General features: G+C 40.5%; 1 protein-coding gene across 5 annotated transcripts in view; it reads left to right on the plus strand.

Moving 5' to 3' along the window:
- The window catches only part of LOC136426002 (tight junction protein ZO-1-like), a 36,325-nt gene extending 20,086 nt beyond the window's left edge, over positions 1-16,239 (plus strand). For 3 of the 5 annotated variants that reach the window (XM_066414920.1, XM_066414923.1, XM_066414924.1), the window contains 16 exons: positions 59-229; positions 669-698; positions 1,614-1,765; positions 3,344-3,394; positions 3,568-3,663; positions 3,960-4,042; positions 4,157-4,367; positions 4,869-4,966; positions 5,552-5,713; positions 6,617-6,739; positions 7,321-7,472; positions 7,849-8,090; positions 10,482-11,265; positions 11,645-11,847; positions 12,511-12,654; positions 13,097-16,239. In XM_066414920.1, coding sequence (XP_066271017.1) covers positions 59-229; positions 669-698; positions 1,614-1,765; positions 3,344-3,394; positions 3,568-3,663; positions 3,960-4,042; positions 4,157-4,367; positions 4,869-4,966; positions 5,552-5,713; positions 6,617-6,739; positions 7,321-7,472; positions 7,849-8,090; positions 10,482-11,265; positions 11,645-11,847; positions 12,511-12,654; positions 13,097-13,287 — 2,893 coding nt within the window. In that variant the 3' untranslated portion in view covers positions 13,288-16,239. The remainder of the gene's footprint in view (positions 1-58; positions 230-668; positions 699-1,613; positions 1,766-3,343; positions 3,395-3,567; positions 3,664-3,959; positions 4,043-4,156; positions 4,368-4,868; positions 4,967-5,551; positions 5,714-6,616; positions 6,740-7,320; positions 7,473-7,848; positions 8,091-10,481; positions 11,266-11,644; positions 11,848-12,510; positions 12,655-13,096) is intronic. The other 2 variants (XM_066414921.1, XM_066414922.1) reach the window with 2 other exon arrangements.
- The last annotated feature ends 641 nt before the right edge of the window (positions 16,240-16,880 follow it).

Consider the following 16,880-nt stretch of genomic DNA (forward strand, 5'->3'; position numbering starts at 1 on the left):
TCAATCCTTGGTAGCTGAATCCAGATTTGACCGACTACAATTGTTATAAACTTTTCAGGACGCACTTTAACTATGAGAAGCAGGGTAAGGAGGAGATGAGCTTTAAGAAGGGAGACATCTTCCACATCAGAGACACGCTCCACCAGGGCGTGGTCGGGTCCTGGCTCGCAGTGCGCATCGGCAAAAATAACCTGGAGACTGAGAGGGGTGTCATTCCCAACAAAAACAGGTAGGGGGAGCTCATAGTTCAAAACTCCCATCCCTGAACTCAGCTGAAGGCTGTACTGTAAATCGTGAAACTTTTGCTGTGGTTTTATTTTTGCAGTGACCTCTCTACCGCCAGTGTGCATTTCCAATGCATTACTGCTGTACTTAACAATAAAAAAAACTGAAAACCTTTCCCCTTCTACTGGAAAATGAAACCACTGCCAAAGTAAATGAAGATTGGTGGGAGGGTAATTTGAAGCATGATTTTGTCAGGTTAGAATAAGATATAAAAACTGTGCTCATCCAATGTTTAAAAGATTTCACTGTCCTCCATACAAATGTACCTTTCATGGCAACTCTTAATCTGAACATCATGCAGTTCCAATGATAATCACTAGGTGTCACACCATGTTAGTTGACCCATAATGAGTAGCTGACTTCACTCTGTCTCACATGTACAGGGGAGATGGCCTCCTGATATTGCAGCACAGGTACATTACACGAACATCTGGTGGTCTCTCTGGCTTTGGCACTTCAAAAATAACTGGCTTTTAATTTATACCTTCTGCGTCAAGGTCCAATCTTTCCTGGCTGGCTGGCTACGTACTAAATTTATGTTTCATCATGTTTTACAAGCTAAGTAAGGTATTTGTTGACATTGAAATTCTGTTCTGCCTTGGAATTGAATTTATGGGGTTACAAGTACTTTCAAGCACAGCACTGTTCAATTCACAAGGCATTTTAGCTTTCCTTGATTTAAGGAAAGCAAAGTTTTAGCTTTCCTTGATTTAAGGAAAGCAAAGTTTTAGCTTTCCTTGATTTAAGGAAAGCAAAGTTTTAGCTTTCCTTGATTTAAGGAAAGCAAAGTTTTAGCTTTCCTTGATTTAAGGAAAGTAAAATTGCCCTTTGGATGGAACAATAAACATATGTCTGGCTTATTGTTTTTATCTGCTGAACAACTTTCTGCTAACTTGGCTGTATCTTTTTTTCAAGGTGTTTCACGTTGTGTGTGTTTGCATGGCTCAAAGTGTGGCGGTTTGTAACGGCTGTGTGTTTTTTGTCACATCAAGGGAGGAATTTCAGTTAACAGTGTCTTCTTACACCCCACTAAGCGACCAAACATTTGGCAGATCACTCGACAAATTTTATGGACGAAGAAAAAATCTTTTTTAAGTTTTTTTTTTTTTTTTTGCCTTTTACATAATACTTTTACATCTTGTATCATATTCCAGTTATAAGGGTCACACAAATATAATTTTGCTCGCTCAACGATCACTGTCTAGTTAAAAGGAGCCCTTATGAGGCCGTTTTGTGGAGTGGTCTGCCAATTTTCTTTTAATGACACAGTCGATAAGTCTTTCCAGTACCTTAAAGTTTCCAACAGTTTTTATCTTTTTAAATCACAGGGCGGAGCAGCTCGCACATGTGCAGAACACGGACGCTAAGGAATCGCAGGCCGGGAAGCGGTCAGGTTTTTTCCGCCGGCGAAGCTACCGTCGCTCCAAGTCCTTGAACAAAGAACACTGGGATGATATTGTGTTTGGTAGGAAGTCTAATGGTTTGTATCCCTATCTTTGATTCTGTCTTGGATAAGTGCACACTGCATGGATGAAGCAAAAGCAAGGTGGATGGATAGAAGCTAAGACACCTCTCAAGACTGCCGCTCATCTTGTATGAAGTGTTGGTCCTGGCCTTGGTGCTAGTCTAGAACTCTACAACCTCACCTATCAGGCTATAATGCAATATGCAGTGCAAAAGCTACAGCCCCAGAAGGAAGGGTGCCAGGCTGTTTTACTTGGGCTGTTGCTGATGTATTGGGTAATGCAGACTGCACACCTGGTAGGCGAGGATGAAGTTCTGAATCATGGACCTTTTTTCGGATCCTATTGCATGCTGGGAGGTGCAGGGCATCATGGATACCACGGGAAACAAAATCATTACTATCACAACATAGACCAAACTGAATACGGTACGCGTGCACAGCATATGCATTGTCGTGGTAATCATCTTATTTCTTCCAGCATTTCCCAGAATGCCCTGTGTGTCCTATCATATAATGGGATCTGTAAAAAGGTTTATTGGGAAAGCCTGTGTGGTTGTTGTGCAATGAACTAACCCTAACACGTCCTCACTGTGTTTGTCACTCATTTCTGACTTTCTCTCTGACTCTGCACGGTAGCCTTTGACTGTCCCGCTAATTACATTGTCCTCTATGGTAAGTCCTGTACTTTCTTTACCTTCTTTCACCCTTTTCTGATCTTAAAGGGGCTTTTTGTAAGATCTTAAAGGAGCTCTTTGTAAGTTTTTGACGGCAAAAGTGAAAATATTCTGGGCAACAAAATCTCTCCACTTTTTCACCATCTTCTATCTTCTTCTAAGAGGACCTCATTGTTAGATTTTAAAGGAGCTCTATGCAAAATTTTGGCCACAAAGCTGAAAATATTCAGGGCAACAACATCTCTGTACCTTATTCAACTTCTTCCAATCTGTTCTTAACCTTACCAACCTTGTACACAGAACTGGGGCTAAAATGGTGTCAAAATGGTACTAGTGTATGGCATGGAATGTATCATCATGTACATGAAACTTGCAATGGGCTGTAATCCAGATACAGCATCAGTAGCAAGAGAATGCTTTCATGGTGACTTAAGTGATAATCATTAGATTGGTGCCTTGCTAATGTGTCACCAAACTGCTAACAAGAGATGCAAATGCAGCGAGATGAAACCTGCTTTGGGGGCTGAAATGCTGGGAGTGCATGTTTTACTTATTTTAAAAGAAAATGCTTAACTGAATTTGTGAAGAAAATTGATGCGCATCAGTATGTTTTTGTCTCAACGGCTCAAGTTTTTGAATTGTCACAATTTTTTTTACAACTGTACAAGAGCGATTTTATGTACTAATAGAGATGAAAGTCCAACAAACATAGAAGCAAATTTTATTCTAAGGGATGGCCATATGAACTTATATTAACCACTCTTTGGTTTTGAAACTTGTCCTTTAGTGTTATTGTGAAATGTATGGTTTTGTTTCACTAATTTTCAAACTTCCATGCTAACAATATTAATCCAGCTAAAACATTGCCAAATCTGATGTAATACTGAGTAGATATTTATAAGATATTCCTTTTTCACAGCTGGACCGACTACAAAGTTCCCAGCATATGAAAGGGTGGTGCTTAAAGAACGTAAGTACATTTTATATTGAATACAGTAGCAGTATACCACTAGAAATTTAGCACAAGGTTTTATACTTTCGACACTTTGTTATGAAGTTAGTAATCAATAATTGTTGAAGTATTGAAAGAGTTAAAGGAAAGTACATGCATGAATAATTTTAATATTTTGTTGTTCTTTCTAGCGGGATTCCCGAGGCCTGTTGTTGTTTTCGGTCCGATAGCTGACGTAACGAGAGATCGGCTGTTGAGAGAGATGCCTGACAAGCTGGATTCTGCCCGTAAGTAAAGACATTTTCAATTGGATAAATGCCACATTGTAGTGGGGCAATCTGACGGGTGTAACCAATAGGAAGTTGTCTAACATTTCAAAATGAGCTAGAACATTCTTACAGTTGAATTATAGAATTTTGCTAACTTTTCAAAAATTAATTGCAAATTATAACATTGCAAAGACAGGTGTAAAGATGTTCATATTTTTGAGATATTGTGTCAGATAATGGTTGAAATGTAGAAGATGCCATCTTGTATGCTCCATTTGCCTGATGTCGAGATTCCTCTGTCTTATATCTTACAGAAAGTATCAAGAAGGACAAAGAGGCCAAGGGTGGAGCATCCACCATTATCAAGCTGAATGCCATCAGAGATGTAGTGGAGAAGGTTAGTACTACCATAACATTTTCATCAGGCCACACTACCTTACAATGTATTTCCTACTATTCAGTGCAAAATGTATATCATCGTAGCATTAACATTGCTGTTGTGTCCCTCTAGGGAAAGCACTGTGTGCTGGACATCACTCCCAATGCTGTAGACAGGCTGAACTATGCCCAGCTGTATCCTATAGTCATCTTCCTCCAGCCAGACAACAAACAGACAGTTAAGGATCTTCGCTCCAGGATCGCCAAGGGGTCCAACAAGAGCTCACGCAAACTCTTCGAACAGGCCATGAAGTTAAAACAAGGGTATTCACACCTATTCACAGGTCAGTGTCATGTAGGGTTTTTTATATTTTTGGCAGCACCTCAGGAGTGGAGGCAGTTTGTTTTACAAGAGAAGTTTGCATTCCTTGTCATATCATGGGTAGTTACATGCCCTGTACACAATGTATGCCAAACACCAAAGTTTTGGAAAAAGTCGCACTGCCAATAGGTTAATGATATTAACATGTTGTTCTAAGATCGTCAGGCATATCTTTATAGTAAAATGTTGACTGCAATTGGTCAAAAGATATTATTTTATAAATTTTGAGGTAAGTTTACATTTGGATTTTGTTGTACTTATTGGTATTAAAGGTGTATGTCAGGAATAGAATAAATATTGTGAAAAATCTCAAAGTTATAGACTATTTTATGATGTTGGATACATGTACAAGTATGTGAATCATATCGTTAAATTTGTACAAACAATTTATTATTATGATTCCCTTTGAGTACATGTGTGTAATGTCATGTGGACTAATTTGTCAACTGTGTTTGTTAAACAGCTGTAGTTCATCTGTCCAATAACGACGCCTGGTACAGCAAGGTCAAGGACATCATCCGCAAACAGCAGTCACAACCTGTCTGGATGTCGGAGAACAAGGTTTGTTTGTTTGTACCTGTGGGATGGATGGATGGAAGGAGGTAGGGATGGATAGATGGAGGTATAGATGATGGGAGAGGAAAGGAGGGAGGGAGGGATAAATGAATGGATGATGAGGAGGGCAAGGAGGAATAAAGGATGAAGGGATGGATTGAGGAATGAATGGTGAAATGAGGGTGGATGGGTAGAGAAACGTCGGAAGACTGAAAACTTGGAAAGACTGAGAATATAGAAAATCTGATTATCAACTTCAAGTTTTATATTTCACAGTACTGAATGTGTAGTCACGTGTGGGTGAGTTTTTAAAGGACCAAGCTTTCCCCTTAGATTGTGTGTTTTTTTTTGTCAAAACTTTAATAGATGGCGTAAGTACTTGCTACAAAAAAGACTTGCACTTGATGAGGAGTTCTGGGGCTTCCCCTTCCATGTGCAAGCATGTCCAACCCCCATCTGATGGGGAATAAAAGACGTAAAATTGGAGAGAGAGACAGAGAGAGAGAGAGAGAGAGAGAGAGAGAGAGAGAGAGAGAGATACAGCTATAATGCCATCCCTGTGACTAATACACATCTCTTGTCACCCTTCAGATGGAGGACAATGTGGAGGATGACTTCCTATTCCCCATGTCGGCACGCTTGTCATACGCGTCGTCGTCTGAAGGGAACCTCTCGGCGGCCGTGGACAGTCGCCCCGTCAGCATGTTCAACACCTCAGACACGTGGGCGGAGACTGGGCCTGGCGCGGGAAGGGTCAGTTTGTTTCTTATAACTAGTTTTATAAACTTTTTCAAGGCATAATGCACCAGTTTTGCATAGTAAGGCCATGTTGATTTGATTATAGGGATGATATCCTCTGGGAACCCCAAAACTTACATCAGCATGCGAATAAGAAAACGTTTGGCAAAAAGGAAGTTGCCTTTATTATGAAATCTAAGTAGTCAGGAAGGATGAACAAATGACTAAATATACAGAGTATGGTATACCGAACATCTGCTTTGACTTTGGCATGGTTGAAAACTTTTCTTTTGAAGCAGACAAAAATTAATGCGGTGTGGATGTCATCCATATACTGTAATTCACTTCGTCTTTACAGTAACAAAACTTCAAGGTGTAAGGAAAATGGACATTTTCACTGAAATTTAACTTCACAGTGGTGGCAAGTGATTTTCAGGACGGGTTTGTGAAAGAATCATATATAATAACAACAGATTTTTTCACAGTAATGATAAGTTCACGGTACAAAGGTGACCGTGAAAACAGTGAACATAAAGTTACAGTGAAAAAAACAAGAATTACAATAATCGAATTGGCACATCTTACAGTCTGGGTAAGACTGGACTGTGAGGTTTGGTTCACTCACAATGTGGCAGACCCCTACTCTCTGTGAATAGTTTCATCAGGTTGGTAAGTCACTGAATAAAAAGGACTGTTTTTAATAAGCAGCAACACCTGTGCTGCATTGCTATGTGAACCAGTCAGAATTGCCTTGAAGAAGGTGACAGATGGTCACCGAAAAGTAGGTGGAATAAATCTCTCGGTTGTGTAAAAAGAGTCTTTTTTATTCAGACCCCTACTCTGTTGATAAATGTGGTAGGTTCTTCTGTCAGTTTGATGTGCTGAAGGTGTGGCTCTCCTTGCTTGTTCCTGCTACAGATGGGTAGATCCACATCAGACCCCAGTCTGACAGTTGATGGACAGCCCCCTCCCACAGGACCGGGGTACGCCCCGCATCCAACACGACAACTATCGTCTGACAGACCTGGCAATTATTCTCAGGTAAGGCCACACCAATTTAATTTCTTGGTTAACAGATTTTTTTTCAATTTTAGCATGAGGACATCATTAGAACAGAAGGCTGGGGTGAAAACTTGCACCTGACCCTGTTCACTCCCTGAAACTGTGTGCACTTAAGTAAAAACTTTCCTCTGAGATCCTGTTTTCATGTTGATTTTCCAATCTACCATTTTTTTTAAAATTCTGTTAACCAAGAAATTAAATTCATGTGGCCTAAGCACTGTGTTCTTTACTCTTCTAGTCTAGTCTGTTCTGCCCTTTGCTGTATCAGTTCTTTTTTGCTCTATTCTGTTTTGCTCTCTACTATAACGCTAACAGGTCTTTGTTCTGTCCGGGTCTTTTCTGTTTTGTTCTGGTCTAAAACAAGCCTTATTCCTCTGCCTTTCAAAGGGCTTCCTAAGACCAGTTTTGCATATTGTATCAAGAATTGAATCTATGATGCGGTATAGATCTCCCTTTTCAGCAGATAAGAATGATACATAGAATCTTTCCCATCGAACACCTAGTAAACACAACCAAGGAACCCTGCAGCAGATCTGAGTTGATTTTGTTCCCTACTGTAGTTCCCCCCAGCGAAGGCACCAAGAAGCAGGGACAACTCATATTCTGGGAGGCCCCCTGCTGACAACAACAGGCATGACAGCCATGGTCCCTACTACAATGCCTACGGGCATCCACAAGGGGACAACATGTCAGGACATAACAGCTTCCCACGGTAGGGACATGTGTGGTGTTATCTTCCAAATGACTGCTTACAACTTTTTGAATATGTTCAAATATGTATTCGGACTAAATTATGTGGAACAGTATTTCCCAATGTGATATTGTGCTATTGTATGCATCCTTTGCATAGTTCTTACTGTTCATACATGTTGTAGCTGGATCGACCAAACCTAGCTGACAACAATGTGAAAGTTAATCACTAGTGCAAGGGAGAACAGAACACCCATACTTCTTGTATACAGACATGTAGTTTCTTCTCAACTACTGTCCCTTCTTCAGTACGATTCTAATTGCGAAAAAATCCATTGACACTCTCTTTAGAAATACCAGTGGTGCCTTGATGATTTGTGTATTTTCCTTCTCTGCAGGGAGAACAATCGACATCCGCGTTCCTTCTCCAGTATCGAGCCTTACGCCACGCTGCCACCGGACAACGATCGCTACAGGGAGTACGCACCACACAACGACGGCTGGGGAACGAGGAAGCAAGAGCCGACATATAAAACAGGGTACGGCAACTATGACAATTACCCACGGAAGGACGAGGGGGGCTATCCAACTGAACAGCGGCACAGACCAAACGGGTACAGTTCAAGGGACACAGGAGAAGGTAAGTTACAGCACTGCCATTCTTAACCTCAGCAAGGTGTAAGGAAATTAACTTCTTGAATATGTTTATGTATTTTATCCTTGAAAGATGGCCTTATATTGTGTCGTATATGTAGTGTTTATTCATTTGCAGCTTACTGACAATCAAAATTTTGCAGGGTTCTCCCCAGACAACGGAACAACGGCGTGCCGCCGGTATACTCCTAGCTCTGCGCCGGTATACTCATTTTCAAATTTAGGGTGTTTCTTCCATATTTTCCTGGATAATTTGGCAAAAAATCATGAAAATACGTAGAATTCTGGGCCGAGCGGCGTCACTTTTTCCGTCGGCATTGTCTGTAAAAACTTGTGAATGGATCGGATACTCGAAAAACAATGGACCATTTCGCTACAACGCCGGTGACAAAAGAATCTCATTATTGGTTCAGCATCCGACTCCCCTAAATCCTATTTTCATGCAAACAACGCTGTCTGTATTTACTTCATGAATCACAGCCAACGGGTCAGAAAGAAGTTTATTTGGAGCTACACGTTTGTGAAAATGAGCTTACCGCCTGTGCGTCATGGTCTCTGCAACATTCCTCAAAAAACGGCAAGCAGCAGAAAAATGCCTGGTTCATTGTAGCACAACTACATTTAAAAACATCGTGTGGGGTTTGCTTCACATTCGGTTGAGTATTTTTTAGTCCCAAAACCGATTTAAAAAAGGCAGAACTTTGTTGACAGCACTCTACTCTACTCTCAGAGCACATGGCATTTTTTTAAAAACAAAATCGGCCATCCAGTCGAAAAATGGCGGCTTCGTTTTAGCAATATTAACCATAAAAATACCGAAAATGGTGTTATTTCGCTTTTGGTGTTGGTTATTAAGTCCTAAACCCGGCGAATCGCTGATATCCTTCAGGAAATCGTTGCTACAATGCACGAGACTCTTGTTCCGGGCCGCCATTTTGTTTTTTCTGTTTACTATTAGGCTAGACAAAAAATAGCCTCACATTTCACTGCAGATTACGGGCTTTAAAATTTGATGTCATAAGCATGAAAAAAGTATAAATCTTTTAGAAAACTGCATGATAGAAGGATTTAATATTTATTTGAAAGTTCAAAGGATCATGTTTATTTTCTTTTATTCAGATGTGGTTTTTGAGGTCAATATTTTCTTTGAATCTGCGGCTTGGAATGTCAGTTATATGCTGTAGTGGAACGTTCCATTTTCTCAGACTGAAAGGGGCCAATTCAAGCACTTGGACCTAGAGGTTTTGCAGGAAACTTTTTGAGTGTATGTTGGGATTTCGGTGTGTGAAATGCTTAAAAAATTCATAACAGTCTATAGAAGAAAATGCACAGGCTTCTGTTGTCTTCTTTTTTTATAGTTTTTGATGTGTTATTTTAAGTTTAAAAAAATTAACGTTATTTATCAATACATGTAACTTGATGAGAAGGTTTTGCCAAATGTTTTCCATTGTGATTTGCCTCAAGTTCCAAGTAGAAAATACATGACTTGGAGTTGTGTATATACTATTTCTCTTGTTGAATTTGAAGGCACCGTTGGCCCCCGGTAAGGGGTCATAGCGGGGAACCTATGCCCATTTTTTTTTTTGAATTAAGAAATTTTGTCAGTTTATATCCTAAATGAGGGTTATTTGCATTTTTCTGTATATGTGACAGGGCCGAATGTAGTGTCCTTTACCTACCTGATTGCATCTTCTTTCCCAAGAGAAGATGATGAAGATTAAACAAAAGCCAGCAAGATGATGTCAGAAAGATATGTAATAAAAGTGTATGTGTTTTCAAAATAGTGTTGTCTTGAAGATTTTTCCTGCCTCTTTTGTTTGTGATTGTAGGTAAAAAGTAAACCTGAAGTTGCAGGAAATGGCCTCCAATTGTACTTGAAACAGCCCAAATGCTAAAGCTTCCTCCTCCGGAGGGGGGGGCACCCCCCCAGCGCCGCGCCAAGGCGCGTCGCCTCGGGTGCTTTGCACCCTCCTCCGGTATACTCTAAATTTCTGGGGAGAACCCTGTTTTGCAATATCTTTGAGTTTGCAGTTGTAAGAATAGTGGGATGAGTTTGTAGTGGAGAAGTGAAGGTGAAAACAGTGAACTTGAGAAAACCACAAATATTTCAAGACTTACTGCTTTATATTTCATGTTATATCTTATCATGCTGCTTTTTAGATGGTATTTATCGACTGTTTGTTATTTGTAGTTTATGTGCTGTGTATTGTTTTGTGTGTGGGCCACAACACCAGCAACAGCTGCCTGTGACCCACGTGTATTGTACTGTTTGCAATTTCAATAAATCAAATGAAATCAAATCAACCTTCCCACAAGTCGTCAGTACAATATGAAGCACAGTATGATTTAGCTGGATGTTGTTCTTTACTGTGTACAGGTGGTTCTAAGACCCAGCCCCCACCGTATGACAGACATGTACATCGTGCTCCACAAGTCTTGTCCGCCTCGCGAGAATACCTGGCTCCTCAGGACCGCAATCAATCCCCAAAGTCGGCCTTCGGTCAGCCGTCAACGTACGACAGGCGCACGTTACCGATGTCGCCCTCGCGCGACCGACCGGGGGGCTACGACCCCTACAAGTTCACTCGCATGACCGCGCACTCCCTGTCACGCGGGAGCAAGACTAGTCTGACCGGAGGTAATAATACTCATAGCACGAACTCCATACAACGTCCAACCCCCACGTACCCGAAGATGCCCCTGTCTAACGGTCCCACGCTGGACGCCCGTCGCGGGCAGTACTCGCCGCTGTCCAAAACAAAGTCTGAGCCCCACATTTCTCACTCCCCGCCGGCGGATTCCGCGATCGAAAGCAGCGACGTGGTGCAGTCCTCCGTCTATCCCACCAAAACTATTCCCGTCATCGAGAGACTGGACACGGGAGACGACAGTATGGTGTCCGACACAGGATCCAACCAATCGGAGACCAGGAGGGACAACGGCACCGACTCAGCGCGGCTACAAATGACACCGGAAAGAGACAGAGACGTTTATAGCCGTTCTTACAGAGACGGGTTGAAACCAGCGGTGTATTCGGCCATGGAATTCAGGAGGAGAACACTGGACGACTTGAGAATTCCCAAGACTCAGCTTGACCATGTTCCGACCTCGGACTCTGTGGTGATGTCATCATCAGGTGACCACAAGGTGGACCATGCAAGGTAAGACTGCTAACCTCAATCTGTAATAATGTCTACATAAATATCTAAACAAACAACATTTGTGTAAAATGTACTACTATGTGTAATGTTAGTGTACAATGTGTGTAGCAGTGAACACAAGCCTCTATGTTATGAACATTTTCTTAGAAAATGATTTTATAAGATAGATTCATTATTAAAAGTAACAAAGATTTGTATTATGAAAATGTAGGCTTCATCTGTAGCTGTGATATTAGCAGAAAGCTTTTAGAAATCGCTAAGTTCAAAGCATTTTGAGCTCTAGTTCATTACTAATAGATATATTTTGAGCTCTAGTTCATTACTAATAGATATATTTTGAGCTCTAGTTCTTAAAACATTTTTGTGCCTCCCTGTCTAGTGAACTTGAACCAGACGAGAACCACACGGTCATAGCGACGGCACGCGGCATGTTTGACTCCAACGGTGGAGTGCTGTCCAACGCCGAGACTGGCGTCAGCATCATAATTCCCAAGGGAGCGATTCCGGAGGGCACGAAACAGGAAATCTACTTCAAGGTGTGTCGAGACAACAACATCCTGCCGCCGCTGGACAAGGATAAAGGTCAGGACAAAGTGTTATTATATTTATTATTAATAAAATATCTTGTTGAACTTATGGCAATATTGGCCTTCAGTTCAATACACCGGTCCCATAGTCCTAGAAATGCAAAGAAAAAACATAGAAATGCAAATATTTGACAGACATACAGCTGCTCTCTCATCGGTCAAACTGCTAATGTTCTCATTGGTTGAACTGCTAATTGTGATGGACAGTCTTGGTAGGTCTATTGTATACTACAGAATATATTACCACTGAAGCTCCTCATATACACATAATGACCAGTGTTCTTGACCACTTTGAACTTTGACCATGTGTACTTGCTCATGCCCAACATGAATGCTGTTGACCTACATACACACCCACACTACTAGCCGCTCCACCATGGCCAAACTAAAAACATAACCTTCTTGGCAAAGGTAGGTAAATAGTAAGGACAACCCCAAACCAACCGTACACACTCACGCCACATCTTCAGAAAAGACACTGGTAGCCTCGTATAGTTCCCATTTAGAACTTTATTCGAGCCCACACCGACATGTTTCGCCTATGTGTGGCTTTCTCAAGGATCAAGGCTCAAATGAGCACAGTACAGTGTGTTCTGGCTTCTTGGCGAAGGTAATAATGACCAGTGTTAAACGTGTGCTCTTGTCCATGCCTGACCAGGTGAGACCCTGCTGAGTCCGTTGGTGATGTGCGGTCCCCACGGGCTGAAGTTCCTCCAGCCGGTCGAGCTGCGGCTCCCACACTGCGCCTCCATGACACCCGACGGCTGGTCGTTCGCTCTCAAGTCCAGCGATACGTCCACAGGTAGGCACATGTCAATCATGTGGTGATTGACACAAGAAGTCGTAAATCACAACTTAATAGTCCTAGAAATAACATCAGGATTTACTGGAGGGTTTCTCTAACATTCAGTGACCTTGTCAACCTTCTCCCTGCTGCCTATAGCTAACTCTGTAACCAATTGGGTGCCAAACGAGCTACTTCAGAGTGCTTAAGGTTAATCTACAGAATTGTGCTGAACTACGATGTACATGTACATGTAATGATTGTTGTTTCTGTTGTTGTAGTTTTTAGGCCAGCTGTCACAATGGCAGGAAATGACACTTGTCAAGTGAATTGCAGTGTAGTATCAAATTAAGAGAGGGGTTCTCATAGTCATACAGTTATTATTATTAGAACATCGATATCCTTATCCAATCAGTACTGAGCTACATTGTGATGATTGTTGATGTTGTTGTCTTTCCAGGCCAGCCCACCCAATGGCAGAACATGACGCTACCTGGGATGAACAACAACTCTCAGTGTCAGGTGGGCGCCAGCAGTGTCTCCGTATTGGTCGACCACTTCTCATGGTTCGCTCTGATTGGCTGGCCCAGGTTCCACCGGTACGACCACACTGGGTCCATGGGAGGAGTCATAATGACAAACATCTTCTGAGAATGATTGACAGTTCTGTGTGGGGGAGGAGTCACAACAGCAAACACCTGATTAGGACAGTAATGAATGGAGTCATGGCAACAGCAGATTATGATTTGACAGTTCAACAGTTGTGTTGGGGAGGAGTCATGGCAACAGACAGCTTCTGAGAATGATTGACAGTTCTGTCAGTAGGAGTCACAACAGCAGACACGTGATTTTGATTGACAGTTAGGAGGAGGAGTCATGGCAACAGACAGCTTCTGAAAATGATTGACAGTTCTGTCAGTAGGAGTCACAACAACAGACACCTGACTATGATTGACAGCTCTCTCTGTGGAAGGAGTCACAAGAACTGACACCTTCTGACTTTGATTGACAGCCGTCTGTTTGTGGACTGGACCAAATGTGTCCCCATTGGTGCACTTAGCCCAGATATAGAGGACTGATTTTATCTGTTTTTATGCAGTTTGTTTTTAGTTTTTATACCTTTTGTTTATTCATTTTATTAAGATACCCCGCGTGTACGTTTAGAAAGGGCTGATACCAGAATGTGAGAAGAACCTGAATAAAATGTGGAAATTTTCAGATGAAGAACGAAAGGACTGCTGACAACAATGTCTGGACCTATGCAGAACATTCTGTTACAAAATTAAAGACTCCATCTTCTTGGAGAGAAGAACATCTTTTTCTTTATATCCCAAATACTTGAGAAATCAGTATTTTTTGGCTGAAGCCAGAACCCATGATATTTCACCATTTAAAAGTACTATGCCAAAAAATGTGCCTTTTATACTTTTTTAACATCCGAAGCTATACAAAAGGCAGCTAGCAAACAGGCCAACTTGAAATTGAGTGGGATATAAAACAAGAACAGCAAAGTGCACAAAGAAGACATAAAAATGGCAAAGTTTATGACTGAAACAGCAAAGTTGTGGATTCACTGAGTCCTAAATACACAATGGAAATGTTCAAACAACCATTTGAGAGGTGGGGAGGGCGGTATTTGTAAGTCAAGTAGCTTCTCTTGTTTTTAATTTTTACCCTTTGTACATAGGAATAAGCCATCACTTTTTGTGCCAAAGAGTTAAGAAGATAAGATTTAACATGTATGTGATTAACCAAATCCATGTATACAACAAGTTGAATGTATGTGTGGGATGTCTGTTAGAGTAGTTAAATAACTACTAGTAGACTGATATGTTTGTGGAAGTGAGAGAGAGAGAGAAAAGTGTACTTATGTCCAAATGTATGAGCAAAACAATGATATAATAACCTGTTGTACTACAGGTATGACTTTTCTTATATAGCAAACCCGATACAGCTCCATCGTTACAAGGAGTTTCAGAGATATGCCAACCGTATTATACACATTTCTTGTGCAGTTATTTTCCGTTTTCATACTGGTAATTTGAGGAATAATTCTCGAAAGCAGAGGCCAGTTAAATGATAAGTAGAAACTATCTTTTGTAAGAAAACATTTAGTTAAAGTACAGACTTGGCATCTACTGATGCAACTGCAGTCATATCAGTCTTGGTAAGACTCGAAAATGGTGACAACGTTGGAAGCGGACGAGAGTTTGGGTTTCTTTTGTACATCAAAGTATTTTTCTACTCATACTGTAACAACCAATATTAATTATGGCAATCGTAGCACAATAGATTGCACTAAGTATAAAGTAGTTTAATTGCTCAATGCATGATGAAATTCAGGTCTGATAACTGTGCTCTTAGTGATGATAGAAACGTCAACTTGAGTTATGTTATGCATGTATTTTCTTACAGCAAACTCGCTGTGAATTCTTTTATATAAAACCTTGCTTTAAGTATCCTTTTTCTAATATGAATTATTACTACTTAGCGTTATCTTAGATTTTTCCTAACTTGCGCAAGAATCTCTAGAATATGTACTTGTAAACTGACTACTTTTTCTTCGGTAATGTGTCAATGGTGCCATCATGAAAACAGGCCATGTTTAGTTGTGGTAAAAGTTAAGTACGGCTCAACATCAGGTCATCTGTCTATGTTAGTTTCTTCTTTTCAGTGTAAAACTTCTAGGCTATGAACTACATGTGTTACACAAACACCCTATAAATGAAGGCTTGCCATTTTGTTGTACTTCTTTTTTGTCAGACAAAACAGCCAACTTTTTCTATTACAAGAAAGAATGTTTTTTGTATGACACATTTAAGCATGCTGTCAGCTAGTGTTCTCCTACAAAAGTTTTGTATGACAAGTTTTTTTTTGGGTCATAACAGAGCATTCTTGTGCGTATCAAAGTGCAGTAGCAAACTAACAGGACATTTGGCCTAATGTTGGTGCCTTACTGATGCTAGTGTTTTCTCTTTATGATACAAGCATGCCATGATGTACTTTACATAAACCTGACTAACTTCAGCTGTTACAGTGTCTGTCTTCCCTTCAATGGACAATCTTTATGATGATGAAAGGATTTTAAATTGAATACCCAAGAAATTAGCTAGCTTCATTTTAAAAAATCACAGGGTATCTTTCCAAATGTTCTTAGAAGTGTAGATGAGACTTGAACATTGGCTGTCTTAGGGCTGAAAGAAAAGGTGTACCTAAGAACAAACAACTTTATTTTCTTGGTTAACGGATTTTTAATTGTAACACCAAAAAAATCATGAAAACAGAAGGCAGGGGTGAAAACATGCACCTAACCCTGTTCACTCCCTGATGCTGTGTGCACCAAAGTAAAAACATTCCTCTGAGATTCTGTTTTCATGTTGTTTTTCCAAACAAGCATTTTTTTTTTAATTTCTTTTATTCCGTTAACCAAGAAAATGAATTGGTGTGGCCTAAGAACATACAAATTTAATCTTCCAGGATGGGTATTCACTATTGGAATATTTTACCATCAAACAGTACATTGTTGATGAGACAGACGTCTAGTATATATCTTGCTGAAGGAATTCTCTTCTTCTATAACAAATAAAAGAAATTTTACTGCTGTATGAGTCTCTGCTGTTTTTCTTTTAGTCTGTTTTCCTCAAATATAAATCTAGTTCTCGAATGTTTACATAAAGATGACATGAAGATGACCTAAGACAAATTCTTCATCAGGTTGCAGACAAAACGATGAAAGATTCTGGAATACTAGTATTCGTTTACCATCAAAATCGTGGAATATAGCAAGTTGGCAACATAACGTTACATGTAACTCGAACTACGGTAGTAAGGAGGCACCACTCTACGGCACAATGATGCATTGCAGCTGCATAACATTTAAAACTATAGCTGTAGACTTATAAGGTGTACACGTGTTGTCAGTCTCGTGTTGTCCTATTTGTTTGTGTGTGTGTGAGTGGCTGGCTGGCATTTCCCGTGATGTCCTTGACAAAATATATAACCAAATTCAAACCGCTGTACCGCACAGCGAAAGCTCGAATCAATGGCTGCATATGCTAAATGATCAACCAATATAGTTATCTTGTACATAAAGGCGTCTTTGTACAGACCTTGGTTACTGTTTTTGGTTATTTTTGAAAACTGCAAACTGTCGCATGCGCAATGGCTAGCTCTTTTGATTCTAGAGCGTTTTCCTCATCACAATGTACGTCTCTATTTTTCATCAGATGTCCCTGTTTCTATGA

Source organism: Branchiostoma lanceolatum, chromosome 19, assembly GCF_035083965.1.
Source record: "Branchiostoma lanceolatum isolate klBraLanc5 chromosome 19, klBraLanc5.hap2, whole genome shotgun sequence".
Taxonomy (NCBI): Eukaryota; Metazoa; Chordata; class Leptocardii; order Amphioxiformes; family Branchiostomatidae; genus Branchiostoma; species Branchiostoma lanceolatum.